A 21,117-nucleotide genomic window follows, 5' to 3' on the forward strand; every position below is an offset into this window, starting at 1 on the left:
AACGTACAAACTCGATCCACCGACTCTCAGGCCCGCAGACCCCATAATGTGGCAGTGTGTCTGCCGACCCCGACTCCGCAGGGGCCGCCATCTTGGCCATCCTCCCCCACGCGGCCAGCCGCGTGCGATCCATGGGGGCCGCCATCTTGGGCGTCATCTTCCTCGCCGCCCACCACGTGCAATCCATGGGGGCCACCATCTTGGGTGCCACCTCCCTCACCGCCCGCCATGTGCGATCAACAGGGAATGCCATCTTGGCCATCACCCGCTACGCCGCTCGACTACCCTACCCAGTCATTGCGGGGCCGCCCCAGCACCGCCGACCATGCCGCCAACTACCCTCAACTCAGTGCAGTCACCTTGGACCAGTCAAGACCCAAGCACCTCAAGAGCTCCATGATGGCCGTCCGGGTTAACAAATATGAGACACCTTGCCTGTTCGACTCCTGGAGCACTGAGAGCTTTGTCCACCCAGATCTGGTAAGACGCTGTTCGCTCCCGATATTCCCGACGCAACAAACAATCTCCCTCGCCTCTGGGTCGCACTCAGTACAAATCCAAGGGCGCACTACTGCAACCTTAACGATACAGGGTGCCGAGTATACTAATTTTCAATTGTACATGCTCCCAGACCTCTACGCCCCTCTCTTCTTAGGACTCGATTTTCAGTGCAATCTCAGGAGCCTAACTCTTAGTTTTGGCTGACCCCTGCCCCCGCTCACAATATTCTGCCTCGCAACCCTAAAACCGACCCCCCTCCCCTCTTCGCTAACCTCACTGCAAGCCAGTAGCCACTCGAAGCAGGAGGTATAGTCTGCAGGACAGGGCATTTATTAGGTCCGAGGTCCGGCGTCTCTTGCGGGAAGGAGTCATAGAAGCCAGCAATAGCCCCTGGAGAGCTCAGGCGGTGGTCGTCAAGACCGGGGAAAAGTTCCGGATGGTGGTTGATTACAGCCAGACCATTAACGAGTTTACGCACCTTGACGCCCTTTCCCGATTTGCAGACATGGTGAATCAGATTGCGCACTACCGCGTGTTCTCCATGGTGGATCTGAAGTCTGCATACCACCAGCTCCCAATCCGCCTGGAGGACCGCCACTACACGGCGTTCGAGGCAGATGGCTGCCTCTTCCATTTCCTCCGGGTCCCCTTTGGCGTCACGAATGGGGTTTCGGTGTTCCAACAAGCGATGGACCGAATGGTGCACCAGTACGGGCTGCGGGCCACATTTCCGTACTTGGACAACGTCACCATCTGCGGCCATGATCAGCAGGACCACGACGCCAACCTCCATCGATTTCTCCAAACCGCCCAAAACCATAACCTCACTTACAACAAGGAGAAATGCATTTTCCACACTACCAGGCTAGCCATCCTCGGCTACGTCGTGGAAAACGGGGTCCTAGGGCCCAATCCTGACCGTATGCGCCCCCTCCTACATCTCCCTCTCCCTCACTGTCCCAAGGCCCTCAAGAGGTACCTTGGATTTTTTTCCTATTACATCCAGTGGGTCCCCCAGTATGCGGACAAAGCCCGCCCACTATTTAAAGCCACCCTTTTCATACTGTCAGCCGAGGCTCGCCAGGCCTTCAACTGCATCAAGGAGGACATCGCCAAAGCCACCATGAGTGTGGTGGATGAGTCTGTCCCCTTCCAGGTGCAGAGCGACGCTTCAGAGGTCGCTCTCGCCACCACCCTGAACCAAGCAAGCAGGCCGGTAGCGGTTTTTTCACGCACCCTCTCCACCTCTGAACTTCGACACTCCTCGGACAAAAAGGAAGCACAAGCCATCGTGGAAGCCGCGCGGCACTGGAGGCACTACCTCGCTGGTAGGAGGTTTACCCTCATCACCGACCAAAGATCGGTTGCCTTCATGTTTGATAATTCGCAGCGGGGCAAGATCAAAAATGATAAGATCTTGAGGTGGAGGATTGAACTCTCCACCTATAATTACAATATAGTATATCGTCCTGGGAAGCTCAATGAGCCCCAGATGCCCTGTGTGGTAGTATGACTAGAGGTATTACGATAACTAGCAATGCCGAGACACCATTGGTGGAGAAGGCTCGCTGCTCATTGGCCAAATGGTATGTAACACTAGTCACCCATTGGCTAGAGCTGTAAGGTAGCTCCGCCCTGTAAGGCGGGGTATAAGAGCCCGTGTGTTCCCCACAGCTTCCTTTCTGTACCTGAGCTGCTGGGGGAACATCTTGTCTATTAAAGTCTTCAGTTCGGACTACAACTTCGCTTCTGTGGTCAATTGATCGTGCATCACCCTGTCCCGCGGCATATGCCCCGGCGCGCAAGACGACCGACTACAGGCTATCCATGACGACCTCTGCCACCCGGGGGTCACCCAGCTCGCCCATTACATCAAGGCCCGCAACCTGCCCTTCTCCACCGAAGAGGTCAAAGCTGTAACTAGGAATTGCCAAATCTGTGTGGCGTGTAAACCATACTTCTATCGACCAGATAAGGCCCACCTGGTAAAGGCTTCCCGGCCCTTTGAACGCCTCAGTATTGATTTCAAAGGGCCCCTCCCCTCAAATAATCGCAATACCTATTTCCTTAACATTATAGACGAGTTCTCCCGTTTCCTGTTTGCCATCCCATGCCCGATATGACCACACCCGCCGTTATCAGAGCCTTGCACAGCGTCTTCGCACTGTTTGGTTTCCCCAATTATGTCCACAGTGACAGGGGCTCATGCTTCATGAGCGACGAACTGCGTCAGTACCTGCTCAGTAAGGGGATCGCCTCGAGCAGGACTACCAGTTACAACCCCAGGTGTAACGGGCAGGTGGAGAAGGAGAACGCAACAGTCTGGAAGACCGTCCTACTGACCCTACGGTCCAGGAATCTCCCAGTTTCCCACTGGCAGGAGGTCCTCCCCGATGCACTCCACGCTATTAGGTCCCTCCTTTGCACGGCCACAAACCAGACTCCTCATGACCGCTTGTTTGTCTTCCCTAAGGGAGCTACCACAGGGGCCTCGCTTCCGTCCTGGCTGAGGACACCAGGACCTGTCCTCCTTCGGAAACACGTTCGGGCCCATAAGACCGACCCACTGGTAGAGAGGGTCCAGCTCCTGCACCCGAACCCACATTATGCATACGTCGAACACCCTGATGGCCGGCAGGATACCGTCTCCCTCCGAGACCTGGCACCCGCAGGCTCCTCCACCACTATCACTAATGTACCCCCCACACTATACCTCGCCCAACACCCCGTGTCCTGCGCTCCTGCACCTATTTGGTTTCTGCGCTTCCTTCCACCCGGCACACCAGTCCGCAGGAACGAAGCTCCGGAAGTACCGCCCCCGGAGTCCATCACCGGGCCCGCACAAGACCCACTTCCACAGCCACCCGAAACAGCTGCGGCACCAGTGCTTTGTCGGTCGCAATGTACCATCCGGGCACCGGACCGACTGAATTTGTGAACCCATCACCCCCGCCAGACTTAATTTTTTTACAGGGGGTGAATGTGGTGAATGTATAAGTACTATTAATTCGCCAGTATACTGTGTTGCATTGTACCATGCTATTAACCCTGTGGGCTCCATCTATGGGCCACTGTGTGGCATCACGCACAGGGGGAGATGTGGAGTATGTACGGGCTCCGCCCATGGCTCCGCCCCTTATAGGACATTTAAGAGCAGCTGACCTGCGGGACCGCCTTCAGTAATGTACCGGTCATAGGCAGGCAAAGTTGTAAGCCGATTAAAACCACTGTTTACTTCGACTCGAGTCTCCGAGTGAATTGATGGTCACATCAGGTTGAAGGATGAATATTGACCAGGATAGCAGTGAGAACTGCTCCATCTTCTGAAAAATACTAGCGATCAAATAATACCTGAGAAGACAGATGAGTTCCAGTTTAACTTAACATCCAAAAGATGGGCACTGCCTCAGTTCTGCACTGGACTGTCAGCCTAGATTATTGGAGTGATATTAAACTCTGTACGAAGCTCTGATGAAAGGTGGAAGCTTGGACAAAGAGTCATCCAGAATCAAAACGTTACCTCTCTTTTCTCTCCATGGATGCTGTCAGACGTGCTGAGATTGTCCAGTATTTTCTGTTTTTGTTTAAGCTCTGATGAAAGCTCTTTGACCGAAACCTTGGGCTGGATTCACCGTTTTGGAGGCTAAGTGCTGACTGTGGCATTTTACGATGGCAAAATCGGCGCCGAACCCTCACCGATCCTGCGACCAGTGAGGGGCTAGCAGACGCGCCGAGTGAAGGTCCTGACCGCCACGATATGAACACCTGGAGAATTGCTGGGTCCGTGGCCGCACATGCACACGATGATGACCCACAGCGGTCACGCTGTAAAACATGGATCCGGGCGTGTGCAGACCCAACCTGCCCAATAGCTCGCACCTTTAGGGGCCAAGCCCTAACATTGAAGGGCTAGGCCCGCGCCGGAGTGGTTGGCGCCCCGCAGGCCGGCGGGAACAGCCTATAGCGCCACGCTAGCCAGGGCCAAAGGGACTTCGCCGGCCGGCGGAAGTCCGCGCATGCGCCGGAGCGTCAGTGGCTGCTGACATCATCCCCGCGCATGCGCAGGGGGGGGGGTCACTTCCGCCTCCGCCATCGTGAGGACTATGGCGAAGGCGGAAGGAAAAGAGTGCCCCCACGGCACAGGCCCACCCGCCGATCGCCTCCAGGGCCAGATCGCCCCCCCCTCCCCCCAGGACCCCGGAGCCCACCCGCGCCGCCTGGTCCCGCCGGTAAGGTAGGTGGTTTGATTCACACCGGCGGGACCGGCATGACAGCGGCAGGACTTCGGCCCATCGCAAGCTGGAGAATCGGCGGTGGGGGGGGGGGGGGGGGCCGAAAGGCGCGGCGCGATTCCCGCCCCCGCCGAATCTCTGGTGCCGGAGAATTCGGGAGATGGCGGAGGCGGGATTCACGTCGGCCCCCGGCCATTCCCCGACCCGGCAGGGGGTCGGAGAATCCCGCCCCAGGTTGCTGACCGCGTGGACTCCAAGCTTTACTGAGCACAAAAAAGAATGCTTCTTCCAAAGCAATAGGAAAAGACTCATACAGATAAAACACAAAGCCAAAGGTTCAATGATTCATCTCAAATTTGAAAACTTAGATTATTCTGGGCTCAGATGTCATCAAATTAAAGTTCTGAGGTAAAGAACAATTATAGGATAGGAATGAATAAACCCCTTCGGAATCCTTCAATGATTATTTTCCCAAGTTATTTTTATTACAATGGGCCCAAAGGAAATCTGAAAGTGTTTTGTTCTTGTTGGCGGAGAGCAGTGCTTTCATTGTCTGAATACTCACAGCTCATAGCTGACTAGGCTGGCATTTCTCATTCCTGTCTGAATGTCAACATCCTTCACACAAGATTTCCAGACACCAACATTTTCCACACTTGTACACGAGTTAGAGGCCTCATGTATCTCTGAGCTTTTGACTCGCGATGCGAGACAGGGACATGGGGCAAAGGATTTGCTATTTTACAGATCGATGAACACAGCCAGTAATCTTGTAGCCTGTTTAATCTTTGCCGGCTCTGAGTGTGCTGCTTTTTAGACCCACAGAGTACTGGCATGGATTCAATAGGCCTAATGGTCACTTTCTGCACCATAATTACTTTGATCAGAATCCTGGGTTAAAACAGAAGTTAAATTGCTGAATCCACGGTAAGCAGAACACATAGAGAGTAGTATAAATTACCAAACAAAGTTTATTACAATACAATTCCAAATACTCCACTCCACTCCACTTGTTAAGGAGAAGCCCCACCCACTTAAAGGAGAGGTCCCGCCCCTTAAAGGGAAGTTCATTGCCCGGGGAGGTCATGGGAAACAGTATGGGTCCTGATCTGGGGCCTCCATTGAGCTTATAACGTTAATGAATATTTACTATATTTAAATGTCCAATAGGGCTTCCCATGCAATTGAGGAACATGCTCCAGTTAAACAGTTGAAGTTAGGGGAGGCGGTGGGGAGGGGGGTTGATAACATGAAGCCAGTGGACGAAAGTGCTTGAAACGGTATAAAAGACTGGTGATGTGTTGGGTATGCTGGGTCTGCGAGGACTGCGTTTACTGCAGCAGTGAGAGAGACAGGCTTCCAACACTTGAAGAAATGCAACTCTATTTTATTTTTATTTATTTTTTTTTTTTTATAAATTTTAGTGTACCCAATCATTTTTCCAATTAAGGGGCAATTTAGAGTGGCCAATCCACCTACCCTGCACATCTTTGGGTTGTGGGGGCGAAACCCACGCAAACACGGGGAGAATGTGCAAACTCCACACGGACAGTGACCCAGGGCCGGGATTCGAACCTGGGACCTCAGCGCCGTGAGGCCGCAGTGCTAACCCACTGCGCCACCATGCTGCCCGCAACTCTATTTTATTGAACTCTTAACTATCATACATGATATCATACATACTTTAACTGTGGGTTGACACTATGCTGAGTTGACTGGAGACCTGAGGCTAACCTGACCAGACTATCTTACTACCACAATGTGTATGTGCTAGTTGTTGCTCACAGGCTCTGACTGTCTCAGAGGCTGCATCTCGAGAGAACGGGAAACCTAGTGCCCTCTGGCTTTATAGTGGCTGTGTCCTGTCTGGTGATTGGCTGCTGTATTCTATGTGTTCATTGGTCATCCTGTGTGTCAATCAATGCCTGTCTGTGCACCATCATATACTTGTGTGTATATTATGACAGCAGGGGAGGGGTAAGAATGAAGATTTTAAATTAATGCGTTGGTGGGGGGCGGGGGTGTGGGGGGGGTGCACACGGAGCCGATGTAAATGATTACATTTCGGGGGAGGGGAAGGTTGGCATTGGTAGACAAGCAGGACTTAGATTGACTTTTTTTATTTATTTTTTTTATTTTAGAGTGCCCAATTCATTTCTTCCAATTAAGCGGCAATTTAGCATGGCCAATCCACCTAACCTGCACATCTTTTTGGGTTGTGGGGGCAAAACCCATGCAAACACGGGGAGAATGTGCAAATTCCATACGGACATTGACCCAGAGCCGGGATCGAACCTGGGACCTCGGTGCCGTGAGGCAGCAGGGCTAACCCACTACACCACCGTGCGTCCCAGATTTAGATTGATGAACAAAGTTGTGAAAACTAAAGATGAGCCTAAATTTGATAATGCCCAAATAACAGACATGAAATGATTGACTTGTTGAACTCGCAAACCAATAGACACAGGCCTCGGTTCCGTTCCAAATTTCTCCTTGGGCCCAATTGGTATAAATCTACTGAGCTACAGGCACCAATCCAACACCCCAACTCAATAAACAAAAACAGCAAACATGTTTTTTTTAAATTTAGAATACCCAATTATTTTTACCAATTAAGCGGCAATTTTAGCCTGGCCCATTCACCTACCCTGCACATCTTTGGGGTGTGGGGGTGACACCCACGCAGACACGGAGAGAATGTGCAAACTCCAAAGGGACAGTGACCCAGGACCGGGATCAACATGACACCATTGTTTGAATTCAGATAGCCAGAGTACTGGCATGGACTCAATTAGCCGCAAATGATGGTCCCGTCAGCGGTGAAGGATAGAACTGGAGCTCAATCTTCACACATTTAGAAGCTTTCATTTATAGAGACACAATGCAAGTATACAGCTCCATAGCCAACAAACTGTTCCAGTCTGCTCCTATCGAAAGTGAATCCCCAGTGAATAGTAAACATGGAATTAATAGACAATTAACAACCATGATGCCAATATTTAAATTCTTTGTAGCTACTCAGTGTTTTAAAGGATAATGAGTATTTCTTTATGTACATTTCCATAGGAAAAGCACTTAGCCTTGGGGTTCTGTCCTGTATTTGTTAAATTAATGTATCACAAAGATCTTTATTCTACACCATCTAGTTTAGATTAAGACTTGTTCACATCAATGAGCGGCAATCCTCACTCTTAAGAAGTGATCCTTATAATTGTTGCTCTCTTAATATTTTGAACATAATTACAGAGTAGAGGAATGGCAGATATTTCTTCAAAGCATTTATTTCACCAATTTTAGAGGTAAATTGAAGGGTAGAACTCACTGCCTCACTTTGTGGCTTATTTGGAAGCCGTGCTATGTGTGTTTTTTTAACAATCACTTCCGCACATGTAGGACGCGATTTAAATGAAAAATTTCTAAGTATGGTAGCGAGCGGGAACTGCCATTCTAAGTATGGTAGCGAGCGAGTTTCCCGACACTTGACCCGGCAAGGCCGGCACCGGTATCAAACGTTAATTGGACACTAAACAACACCCCAGAGACTTCACAACACAAATTATAGTCCCGTTGGCTGATTTGCTGGGAATGCACCAGCCAGCTCCCTGCTAACGAGGGAGAGCAGCATTTAAACATGCAGAGCAAACCCCAGACAGCATGTCACCGAGGAGACCAGCCAATGATTTGGGACGCTGACCCAGCCAGATTGTTGGATGCGGTCTAAGTCAGACGGGATGCCCTGTTCCCCTGAGGGGCTTGGCGGGTCAGCTATAGGGCAGCCAGTGCCGCAAGAGAGGAAGTGGCAGCCACCACCAGCACAGGGAGTGTCACCAGGAGGACAGGCATCCAGTGCCATAAGAAGGTCAAGACCTCCACTGGGCTGCATAGGTGAGTTGGCACCTGCGACCCCACCCCAACTCACGAGCATGCATCTGGCACCCCCACCACCTACCACCATTCCGTGTCCTGGCCCAAACATATCCACTCCGGTGCTCCCCCCCATACCCCTCCATCCTCTCATTGCCCCCCCCCCCCCCATACGCTCAATCATACCATGATGAACGGCACGTCTGGCTCACGATGCCCCTCTGTGTCACCGGAGGACAAGTTGGCCCAGAACAGATGGGAGAGGGCCCAGATGGGCGGCGGACGCTGGGCACCAGAGTCCTCACCCACTACAAGGAACGGGCCCTCGGTGGCCGAGGTCAGACCTGTCACCGAAGTAGCGGTTGGTGGACAGCGCAGAGGTGAGGATCCACCGGGCTCCACTCAGATGACCTGTCACACGTGAGTGTAATGCCATACAGATTGACCCATCCCTCCCACTGACCACATGCCCATTCTCCTGCAGGATCCCTATCCGATGGTGCCGTCTCGTCCAGTGTAGTTAACCCCTCCCCCCACTTCCCATGTGACCACCTCAGAGTAGCAACACAAATGGACAAGGTAGTCAAGAAAGCATACAGAATGCTTTGAATACAGCAGATGTTGTCACCACACTGCAGTGAGACCTAACTGTGTATCAGTAACATATACGTTCGCGAGAGAAATTTCAGCAGCCACGTCTGCATCACATCCACCAGACTTGGTTGGAGGACCATTGAACAAACACCAGTGTCCTTCTTGAAGCCAACTCCACAAGCATTCTGACAAAACTGCAAAACCAACAAAGCATCTCCCCCACCAGATCCTGCTTTCCCATCTCTCAGATAGCCAACATTCCAGGTGAGGGCAAAGAAATCATTTCAAAGACACTCCGAAGCTCGGCACCAATACCGTATTGGCATTAGTGACTGGCATTAATCTATTACAAATCATTCAAAGTGCTGCCAACCTGTCCATCAAGATGCATCAGGCTTTGATATTTTAATGGTGAGGCGGAGCGGCACGGTGGCGCAGTGGGTAGCACTGCTGCCTACAGCGCTGAGGACCTGGTTTCCATCCCAGCACGGGTCACTGTCCATGTGGAGTTTGCACATTCTCCCCGTGTCTGCGTGGGTTTCAGCCCCCACAACCCAAAGATGTACAGGTTAGTTGGATTGGCCACACTAAATTACCCCTTAATTAGGCAAACAAAATAATTGGATACTCTTAAAAAAAAATGTTTTAAATTAATGGTGAGCCAAACAATCAACAGAGGAAGAAATTTAAGGAAGAAAATCCTTCGTTCCAGATCTCACTCCCTCATTGGATGTTCTGCCGATAGCGTCCAGAGATCTGCAGGTCGAGAATCAGTCAATTATTCACTTGAAGAAGCATCGCAGAAACTTGCAACCCTGAGTAGACATCGAATCGAGGAATAGACAACAATGGTGCTGTTAGCAGGAGCTTGCTGTGTGCACATTTGCTGCCGCATTTCCAACATTAGAACAGAGGCTAAACTTTAAAAGAGCTTCTTTGGCAGTAAATCCTTTGAGAAATCTGCTGGCTCTGAAAGATGTTATGTAACTGCAAGTCTTTCTTTCCCTTTTATTATAATAGTGACTGCGCTGCAAAAAGTACTTCATTGGTTGTAAATCAATTCAGAATGCCCTGTGGACATAAAAAGTGCGATATAAATGTAAGTCTTTCTTTATTTTGGCATATTCTCTATGCCAACGCCCCGGTGACAATGCCTCTACCAATCAGAGTCAATTTGCAAAGCAATCAGCACCCTTCTCTCATGCAATATAAATCGTTGTTCTGTTTGAGATTTGGCATTCTTGCGAATATGTCCTGATGAGTGCAAGACAAAAAATCTTCGACAGCGTGTCTCTTTTTTCAGCAATACCCAAGTTCTGTACTGCCAAGTGACTATAAAAAGACATGCCTCTTTTGTTTTGTCCGCTGTTATTAAATCTGCTATTTGTGCTGTGCAGAAAGCAGAGAGGATTGCAGAGTTGACGCAGACACGCCATATTCTGTAATTACTTTCAGGTGGAAGCACAAAACTGATATGTAAGATACAGCAGAGATACCTGACTGCTTTCAAGTCTTAATGCCCTCAGGCAGTCAGATTCCTTCGCACAGATTCCTCACATTGATCTATTCAGAACCATTCACTCTTTGTCCACAACAAATGATTGTTACAATTCCTCTGAAGACTTTTATCACAGACTGCTTCTGATTGATTGTCATGTCTTAGCAAATTAATTAAATACTAGGATTGCTTCTTCCCAATTTACGTTTCATGAACAAGAGTCAAAGCCCTTTTGTTAAAACCGCGGTGACACAGTGGTTAGATCTCTCTAATGCATAATGAGATTGTTTAGCAGCAGTGGCACGCTTACCTACGTCAGGTTAAATTGTAATTATAGACTCGCTACAGTGCACAAGGGAGCCATTCAGCCCATCGAGCCTGCACCGACCCTCCAAAAGAGCAGCCCACCCAGGCCCACTCCCTGCTCTGTCCCCACACAACGATCACGGCCAACCCACCTAACCTGCACACCTTTGGACTGTGGGAGGAAACCAGAGCTCCCGGAGCCCATGCAGACATGAGGAGAAAGTGCAAACTCCACACAGACAATCAACCAAGGTTGGAATTGAACCCGGGTCCCTGTCGCTGTGAGGCAGCAGTGCTAACCACTGGGCCACCGTGCCACCCAAATTCACTTCTGACGGAAGTGCAACTCGACCTGAAAATTCTGTTTCTCTCCCCACAGATGCTGCCTGACCTACTGCCATTTATTGTATTTCTTACAGATTTCCAGCATCCGCAATTTTTTGATTTTGTGTAAATTGCAATTCAGTCCAGCCCCAGTCTTTCACCCGCTAGTCAAACAACATTGCATTAGTCCAGGCTGAAAACACATTACTGAGGTTAATTTCACCTCTGGCTCCCAAAAGTTTCCTTGCCTTGCAAACAAGATTATTTTTAGACACAGGGCAATTGACCCAGACCTTTAACCCTTAAATTGCCAAATATTTATAACCAAAGTATCTAAAATCCTTCATTTGTCACACCAAGATCAGCAATTAAATAAATGAGCAGGTCTTTTCTAATTAGGAGTTAGTTACAGGAAAAAGTGTTGGTCAGAACACCAGGAGAATGTTCCTGTTCTTCTTTGAATAATGCCCTGGGACCTTTAACGTCCAGGAATGAGGGGACAGAGTACAGTTGGTTTCACATCTAATCCAAAAGACAGCACCTTTTGCAGTGCAATGATTCCTCAGTCCTACACAGAAGTAGTAGACGGGATTATGTACTCAAATCTCTGACTCAGAAGCAAGAGTGACCCAAGGTTTTTCCCATGGTTAGTTTTTTAGCAGGGCTGGTGTGTGTGGCATTTTGTTTGTGGTCTTTGTGTAGACATGTGAGGGGAGGGGCCTCTGGTAGGGGCCACCTCACTGGCAAACTTAAGTTGGCTGGTGAACGGGAGTGAGGTGGGGGGGAGGAGCTGCTGCCGTCCAAACCTATGAGGACAGGCTTTGACTGACCTAGGAGATGTGAATGGTGGGAGGATGGGGAGCATGCAGAGAGGAGCCATTTTGGGAGGAAGTAGTTGGGAGGTTTCTGGGATGGGGTGGGGGGTGGGGGGGGGGGGGGGGGGGGGGGGTTGGTGGTATGGGAGGTGCTGATAGCACTGATAAGGGGCCAGATCATCTCGTATAAGGCACAGGTAAATAGGGAGTCAAGAGATGAGCAGCAGTGGCTGGTGGACAGAATTTTGGGCATTGATGGGGAAGTATCCTTCAATAATGGATAAGGACCCTGTATGTAGAGTATGGGTCATACTGGCCAATATCCCTGTTAAACGTGGATGCCAAGATTCTTGCCAAAGTGTTGCTGTCTAGGCTGGAAGAGTGACTCCCGCAGGTGGTTGGGGAGGGTCAGACAGGGTTTATAATGGGGAGGCAGCTGCCTTCGAATGTGCAGCACTTGCTAAAAGTGGTGCTCTCCCCATCAGAAGGGGGAGGGGGGGGCAGGAAGTGGTGGTGATGCTGAATGCGGAGAAGCGTTTGATCAAGAAGATTGGAGTTATTTGTTTGCGGTGTTGGAATAGTTTGGGATTGGGACTAAGTTTGTGGCGTGGGTCAAATTGTTGCATAAGGAATAGAAGGCAAGTGTTCGTACGACTGAGGTGAACCCGGGCTATTTTCAACTACAAAGGGAAATGGGATGGGTGTGCCTTTTGTTTGCGCTGGCGATAGAGGCCTTGGCCATTGCAATATGGAGCTCGGATAAGTGGAGGGGATAGTGAGGGTGGAGGGTTTTGTTGCAGGGTGTATTTCTGGAAGGACGGTTTGAGTGCTTGGAGAAATTGGCGGAGAGGTTTGGGATTCCACGGGGAGAGGCCTTCAGGTACATGTAGGTTCAGGATTTTACAAGGCATATTTTCCTGACGTTTCCTGTGATGCCACCAACCTGATTTCTGGGGGGGGGCGGGTGCTGTCGGTGATGAGGTTGGAAGGGGGGGGGGGGTCAACTGGGTGATACATGGGAGTATTCTGGAGGAGGATACTGATGTGTTAGGTGGCTTGGTGCGACGTTGACTGCAACTGGATGCAGGGAAGCTAGAAACAAACGTCTGACACAGGATATGATCCAACACTGTTTTACTTAAACTATGAACTGCTGTACATGTTCAACTGTGGGTTGACACTCTACTAATCCTACTGACGACCTCTTACTGGCTCGACCAGACCTACCAGCTACCACATGGCAATAATGTCCACTGACTTGTGCACTCTGACTGTCTCAGTGTCTGGGTCCCGAAAAGAGCAGGAGTCTTAATGCCCTGTGGGCTTTATAGTGGTGGTGTCCTGTCTGGTGATTGGTTGTTCTGTGTTGTGTGTTCATTGGTCATCCTATGTGTCAATCACTGCCTGTCGGCATCTCATTATATACATGAGTGGATATTATGACAGATACAGCGTCATTGGAGGGGGTTAAGGCCAAGTGGGAGGAGGAGCTAGGGGAGGCGCTGGAGGAGGTGTTGTGCTGTGAAGTGCTACAGGGGGTGAATACCTCAACCTCGTATGCAATACTCGGGTTAATACAACTAAAGATGGTGCATAGGGCACACCTGATGAGGTCAAGGATGAGCTGGTTGTTTGAGGGAGTGGAGGACACTTGCGAGGGGCGCGGCCAATCATGTACATATGTTCTGGTTGTGTCCGAAGTTGGAAAAATTTTGGGGATCGTTTTTCAGCACCATGTTGCCGCTCTTGCACTTGAACTTGGAGCCCCGGCCCCTGGGGGCCATATTTGGGGTGTCGGACCTGCCGGAGCAGTCAACCGGGGCAGGGGGCGGATGTTTTATATGGAACATAGAACATACAGTGCAGAAGCAGGCCATTTGGCCCATTGAGTCTGCACCGACCCACCCAAGCCCTCACTTCCACCCCATCCCCATAACCCTATAACCCCTCCAAAACCTTTTGGACACTAAGGGCAATTCAGCATGGCCAATCCACCTAACCTGCACGTCTTTGGACTGTGGGAGGAAACCGGAGCACCCGGAAGAAACCCACGCAGACACGGGGAGAACGTGCAGACTCCACACAGACAGAGAACAGGGAATCGAACCTGGGACTCTGGCGCTGTGAAGCCACAGTGCCAGCCACGTGTGCTACCATGCTGCCTAAAGGGAAATGAGACGGGTGCCCGTTTAGCCTTTGCCTTGCTGATTATTCGCAGGTGGGTCCTGTCGCGGTAGAGGTCAGCTTCGCCACACTGTGCGTCAGTGTGGCTGGGGGACCTGATGGAGTTTCTGCATCTTGAGAAGGTTAAATTCACCTTCAGGGGGGCGATCAAGGAGTTCCGTAAGAGATGGGGTCTGTTTATCTTTTACTTTAAAATGTTGGTCTCCATCAGTTGCTCAGGAGAGGGGGAGTTTGGGAGGGGGGCAAGGATGGGAGGGGTTATTTTTCAAGTCATATGTGTATTGGTTGATAGAGTGAAGCAAAATTCTTTTGCTTTGTGTGGTTTTGTTTTATGCGTAAAATGTTAAAAAAACAAATAAAATCTTCTATTTTAAAATGTTGCATGGAAGATTTTTAACATTATGAGTGCATACTTTATATCCTTTGGTGATTCAAAAGAAATGTTTGATTGTAAATTTCTATGGCCATTTTTATTTTGTATTTGAATGAGGATCTTGTACTTTTGGAAAGCCATGTTTGATCATCCGTGAGCTGAATAATAATGAGTGCTAAGAAGATAATTAGGCTGCTCTTTAGTCAAACTGATTCAGAGCATTACCAATAATTTTCTCACTGGACTGCCTACGCACCTAATACTACAGGAAGCTCCGATTCTATTGGAAGCTGACTAAACCACTTCTTCAAAATGGATAAATATCTGCCTAGCTTTGGATATCAGCTCGTCTCTCCACGGAAAAGCGGCAGAAATTCTCAGCAAGTCAGGCAGCATCTTGTGAAGAGAAAGAAAGACTTGCATTTATGCAGCGCCTCTTACGACCTCAGGGATTCCCAATGCATTTTACAGTCAATGAAGTATTGTCGCAGCGCAGATTGTTGTAATGCAGGGAACACGATAGCTACGTTGTACCCGACAAACTCCCACAAGCATAAAAATCATAATGGCTAAATAATCTAATGTCAGCAACGTAGGCTGAGTGATAGAGAGAACAAGGAGAAATCTGCACTTCTTGAAATAGTGCTATGCATACTTCTGCATCAAAGTCATAGATAGTGCTCAGTCTAAGGGTTCATTAAAGAGATTTAGGGGTCCAGATCATTAAGATATAATTCTGAAGAAGGCTCATCAACCTAAAATGCTACCTTTGTTTCTCTCTTCATAGTTGCTGCCAGACCTGTTGAATCCTTCCAACATTCTGTGTTTTTACTATGATATAATGAACAGATGCAAACGTGAATTAAAAAGACGACTAAAATGCTATCTTATAGATCTCGAAGGCTAGAATACAAAGGGAGAATTTGCTACGATACAAAGCCATGGTTAGATTGCATCAGGAGGACTGTGAGAACTACAGCTTAAAAAGGCTGTCTTAGCAGTGAAAGGGGTGCATAGATTCACCAGAATGTTACCAGATCTCTGAGGGTTTGAGCATCCAGACCCTTCATCAGTCCTTGTGTATCACTGCCCAAGTATTCCCCGCCTTGGCCTCCTTTATCCTGAAGTGTCTTATACTACTATCATGATAAGTTAATATAATGATGCTGACAGACTCACTGACCAGTATTTTCTATGTTTCCTTCAGATTTCCAGCAGCTTTTCCAAAATAGTACATCGATTATATCAGTGCTTGCTCCAATAGCTGCTACATTAAAAAGCGCAACTCAACTGGTGTATAAAATACCTGACTTTTTATAAATAATAAAATAGCATAACTTCTTTTAATTTCTTTAGTGTGTCCAAAGATATGTAGGTTAGGTGGATTGGCCATGCCATATTGCCCCTTAGAGTCCAAAGATGTGCAGGTTAGGATTATGGGGCTACGGGAATAGCGTGGGGGAGGGGGCCTCGGTAGGGTGCTCTTTTTCAGAGGGTCAGTGCAGTCGATGGGCCAAATGGCCTCCTTCTGCACTGTAGGAATCCTATGAAACATCACAGGGATGAAAATTAGAAATATTGCCGTGCTTTTCTCGTCAAGCTCAAATCCTAACCATATCATTTATGTGCAACTTTAATCATTGCGTCTACTTCAATGACTTATTATGACATTATAGTTCTAATATTGTTTACATATCTGCTGATGAATCTGACTCTATCAAGCTGCACAGGATGTTAATGGGAATAAAACATGAAACGCTGGATGCAATTTAAATTCAATTGATCTTCCTTATTGTTTAGGCAATTGCAGTAATAGACTGCAGCCCCAGCTGTGTTTACTTTCCCTGTGAATAAATAACATCTGTCATTTTGTGATGTTTGACTGCTATCCTATCAATATAGGTGAATCACGACGTCTGTGGAGGATGATAACTGCCACCATTTTAATTGTGTGCCCCTAAGTTCCACCTTTTCTATAAAAGACACAGAAATGCCTGACCAGTTGCCAGTGACCATCAACAGCAATAACGTACATTTGACTCTGGGAGCAATTTAATGCCTCGTTGTGACCAATTTGGTGTTGGGACGAGGCCATTCAATCTCAGGAAGTGTGTAAGTGATTTAGCGTCTTAAGTTTGGAGAATGAGAATTATGATTGACACAATCTGACACTGAATCCAACACCTTTATTGAAAATTTTGAATAAAGCAGTTGTAATTAAATCATAGAACTACCACTCTGGTGGCCAATTTGAAATGCCTGCAGGTTGCTTAGGAATCATCGTTGACCAAGATCTTCCTGCTTGGTTCATGGTGACTCTTCCCATCAATTCGTAACAGCTGCCTTCTTTCATAAGTGCTCAAGTACGGGACTTTTCAGCGGCTTACATACAGAATGCAGTTTGTGAAAGAGTTCATGCACAATCCTTGTCTGGATGCAGATTGGTTAGTCGAGTGCATGATCAGCTCTTGGTTGTTTGGTGTAACCCATGCCATTTTCTATTGCCTTAGTCATATAGGAATTTCTTCTTGCCCCACTGTGATTGTATGGTTTCAGTCAGCCTCTGCTGCTTTCAAACAGTTTGCTCTGATTAACAGTTCTCTTCAATTCAATCTATTCGACTCAATTCAGCAGTTTCGCTGCAATTAATAACTATCAATGTAATTAGCAAGTATTGCACCCATCCAGTATCCACATGGTAAACGCTGTTCTGACTATGAATCTCTAAAATAGGCAGATTAAGTGCAAAACTCCAATTAGTGTTCCAGTTTATCCCCTTCAATCTTTTAATCAAGTTTTCGGCAGCCATAAGGAGCAATCTATTCTTGATGAAGAATGATCTATTTGCTTTTCTATCAAGAAGAAATCTAGGTTAGTAGATTGATCTTTCACAGGTATCCACCTCTCACAGCTAATGTCTGTCTGAGCAGCTGTGGGGAAAAAAGAGGATTTTTTAATGTGCGTCATCATTTGCTGAAATAAAGCTTTAGGAATTTGAGCTCCAATTTCTTGAAAAGCCTTTTGGAGAATTAAATGCAAGCATGCTCTCGTTAGCACACAGATTGAATGTTGGGAACGTGTTACCGCATACCACTACAAGGGGTAAATTTATTCAAATTATTGTAAAACATGGAATTATTTTATTTACAGAGAAGGTACAGCAGGCCCAACTAGACCATGCTAGTGTGAACGTTCCACACAAGCTTCCTCCAATCCTACTTCATCCAACCCTTTCAGCATATTATAGCCTTTGGATTTACTAAGCTTCATCTTGAATGCATTGACACTAGTCGCCTCAATTATTCAATGTGGTATGCGGTAGCAAGTTCCATGTTCTAACCACTCACTGTGTAAGGATGGTATTTAATTTCAAACCTTGGCTGCGATCTGCCTGCCACCCAAAAAGCCAGCGACAAGGCCGGTAGATGCCAGGAGAGGCCTCTTCCAGGATTAACCTGGCTCACCATGCCTCTCAAGATCTAACGGGATCTCGCAAGACGTCACGATCTGGATTTCCCACCATTGTGGGCGGGATCAGTGTTTGGAAAATCTACATGCTCGAGTGAACAACTAATCTCATTCTAATATGCAGCTCGCTTGATCTAGCTGAGGCTTTGGGATTTAACCCCTCCGCCTTGGAGACCTTAGATAAGCGCTAATCAGCACTGGTCCCCACAAACGGGGGCAAGGCGGAATGGCACATGAGGGTCTCCCGGGGATTTAGAAACCCTCGGGTGATTGGCCTCTGGGCAGGGTGTCACCCTGGCACTGCTGGTGCCACCTGGGCACCTTAGCACTGCCAGCCTGACAGTGTCACCTGGATGCCAACTTGGCACTGTCAGAGTGCCCAGGTGGCACTGCCAGGCTGGCATTTTGCCTGCGCCGGGGATCGGGCCGGGGGTGCAGAAAATGTGACTGAGTGCACCTCGCCAGGGTGTTCCCTGCTGTTAGATAGCGGGGTTGTTGCCCCCGCTTGTAGAGCCACGAACAAACCCTCGATTCCCGCCCAGAATGGACTGTGTGTTTTTTTTTGTTAGATCGCACCGCTTATTTTTTTAACATTTGAACCAAAATCTTCTGTGCGCTCTATGCGAGTTAAGCGGCTGGTGGGGTGTGGTGTTCTCTGACTTCTGACACCAGTGACTTCCGCTCAAATCCAAGGGAATGGATCATTTAAGTACTGAGGCCACTTGTTGCCACGGAAACACGGAACAGCAGCCTGCCATTCCAAGGGAGGGAATTCAGATTCCGAATTGGAGCGCAGAGCGAAGTATCAATTTCTTTAAAATTTCCCAGAGGGAACAAGAGAACCTCTTTAAAATGATAATCAGTCCCTTTGGGATCAATCATCACTTGACCTCTACCAGTGGGACATTCACCAGGTCCAGAAACAGGCCTGTACCAGTTTCCAGCCCAGTTACATCCTCCTTCCGCCTCAGAGGGGCACTCACATATGAATTCCCAGCACTGTGTAGGAACACCCCTACCCCAGAAAGAATAGAAAGGGGGGGAATCCCATCCATAAGGGCCTGAACACAAGATCAGGGACCAGCAATAAAATGCCTGCTGACATCCCTCTCAACAAGGTCAATCACACCGAGAGAATATTTTTCATTTCACTGAAGAGTTCATTATTCTTAAGTAATGTAAGGATCTACTTTAAAAATGTTAGGCATTCAGACAATCAATGAGTATCACTCTTTGTATTTTAAGTTTCCACAGTGCCTTGATCGACCCCATTGTTGACCCTGCCTGGCAATTTTCCCAGGTACCTGTTTCAGATTTATCTTTCCTTAGTTCCGCTTCATATTCCCAAGTACCTGGAATGCTTTGAAGTAATAATCTCGGTTTACTTCATGTATGAGCCACCTTTGACACCTGTCAGCCCTGAAACATTTAATGATCATGAAAATTGCATATTGCTTTGCGAGATAACAGTTTCTCAGTGTTGTTTGAATAGGTCAAGATGCTCGCTAATGCCACAATATTCTATTCTGTTAAAGGAATTTGACAGAGCCAATTTGGTTTTCTATTTAATCTGATCAACATACTGGTGCAAAACCAGCCGACTTCTTGCCTGCAGTTCTGTGTTGTCATTTAAAGCTCCACTGGGTCCTCTGAAGCCCAGTCTGCGGAGGCTATTGGCCAGTATCCAGTTCCTCTGTAGCTGTTAAGTAACCTTGAGGAGGATGTTTCGAGTGTTGTGCCCTGCCAAAATGTAGCAGTCCAGTCTCCGGGAATTTAGAATAAATTTACATCATTATAATATGTAATCCTGTTAATTCGCTTATCAATATTGACAAAGGATGACATTATTTATTTTCTAGCTCCTCTCGCTCTGCCCGGTTCGGAAGTGCTCGGTTCTTCTGAACGATGCTAAGGCAGAGTTTCCCCCTGGTGACTAGCACCATCGGACCCACCCGCAGAGATCCAGCTCCTTGGCCTCCACCTCAGAACTCGCCTGTATCTACAACGCGCTCATCCTGCGCGACGACGAGGTTACCGTCACCAAAGACAAACTCAATGCCCTGATTAAAACAGCTGGTGTGACCATTGAACCTTTCTGGACTGGTCTGTTTGACAAGACATTGGCTAATATTGATGTCAATAGTCTGATCTGTAACGTTGGTGCTGGTAGCAGTTCCCCAGCTGCTGCAGCAGTTGTTTCCACCACTGGCTCTGTTGCTGCTGAAAAGAAAAAGGAAGAGAAGAAACAGGAAGAATCTGAAGAGTCTGACAATGACATGGGCTTTGGTCTCTTTGATTAAACGCGCCGTGCAACAACATTGTTACAATTTACAAAAAATAAATAAAAATTGAATATTATTTATTTTCTATCTTCATTAACTTTGCACATATTTTTAACAAATACCTCGGGGTAGAAACATTAACTTCCTTCTCTCTCCACAGATGCTGTCAGGCCTGCTGAGATTGTCCAGTATTTTCTGTTTTTGCTACACGTTGGGCGCGATCCAATGGCCACGCTGCGCCAGAGAATCAGCTCGCCGCGGCACAGCATGGCAGATGAAAGATGGGAGACCCCGCTCCTGGGATCTATCCAGCTCACAACGTCTCCCAAGATTCAATGCCATCTCGCGAGACGTTGCAGTGTGAATCCTGCCCACAATAGGCAAGATCACTTTTTACTAAATCTGCATATTAGAGCGAGGTACCTGAGGCTTTGGGATTCCCGAGGTACCTTAGGCTTTGGGATTCCCGAGGTACCTGAGGCTTTGGGATTCCCGAGGTACCTGAGGCTTTGGGATTCCCGAGGTACCTGAGGCTTTGGGATTCCCGAGGTACCTGAGGTTTTGGGAATCCCGAGGTACCTGAGACCCTCCCACACTCTGCCCATCATAGGGTGAAGTGGAGGGGTTCGCAGGTTGATAATCAAGCTGCCTGGCCACATTGTGAACGCTGTGGTCA

The 21,117-nt window shown here is 48.2% G+C and overlaps 1 protein-coding gene across 1 annotated transcript in view; it reads left to right on the top strand.

Moving 5' to 3' along the window:
* Positions 1-20,459, top strand: part of LOC119977807 (60S acidic ribosomal protein P1-like) — a 77,691-nt gene extending 57,232 nt beyond the window's left edge. Inside the window, exon 3 of the mRNA XM_038819031.1 lies at positions 20,097-20,459. Coding sequence (XP_038674959.1) covers positions 20,097-20,459 — 363 coding nt within the window. The remainder of the gene's footprint in view (positions 1-20,096) is intronic.
* Positions 20,460-21,117: the final 658 nt, after the last annotated feature.

This window comes from Scyliorhinus canicula, chromosome 14 (genome assembly GCF_902713615.1).
Source record: "Scyliorhinus canicula chromosome 14, sScyCan1.1, whole genome shotgun sequence".
NCBI classification, from domain to species: Eukaryota; Metazoa; Chordata; class Chondrichthyes; order Carcharhiniformes; family Scyliorhinidae; genus Scyliorhinus; species Scyliorhinus canicula.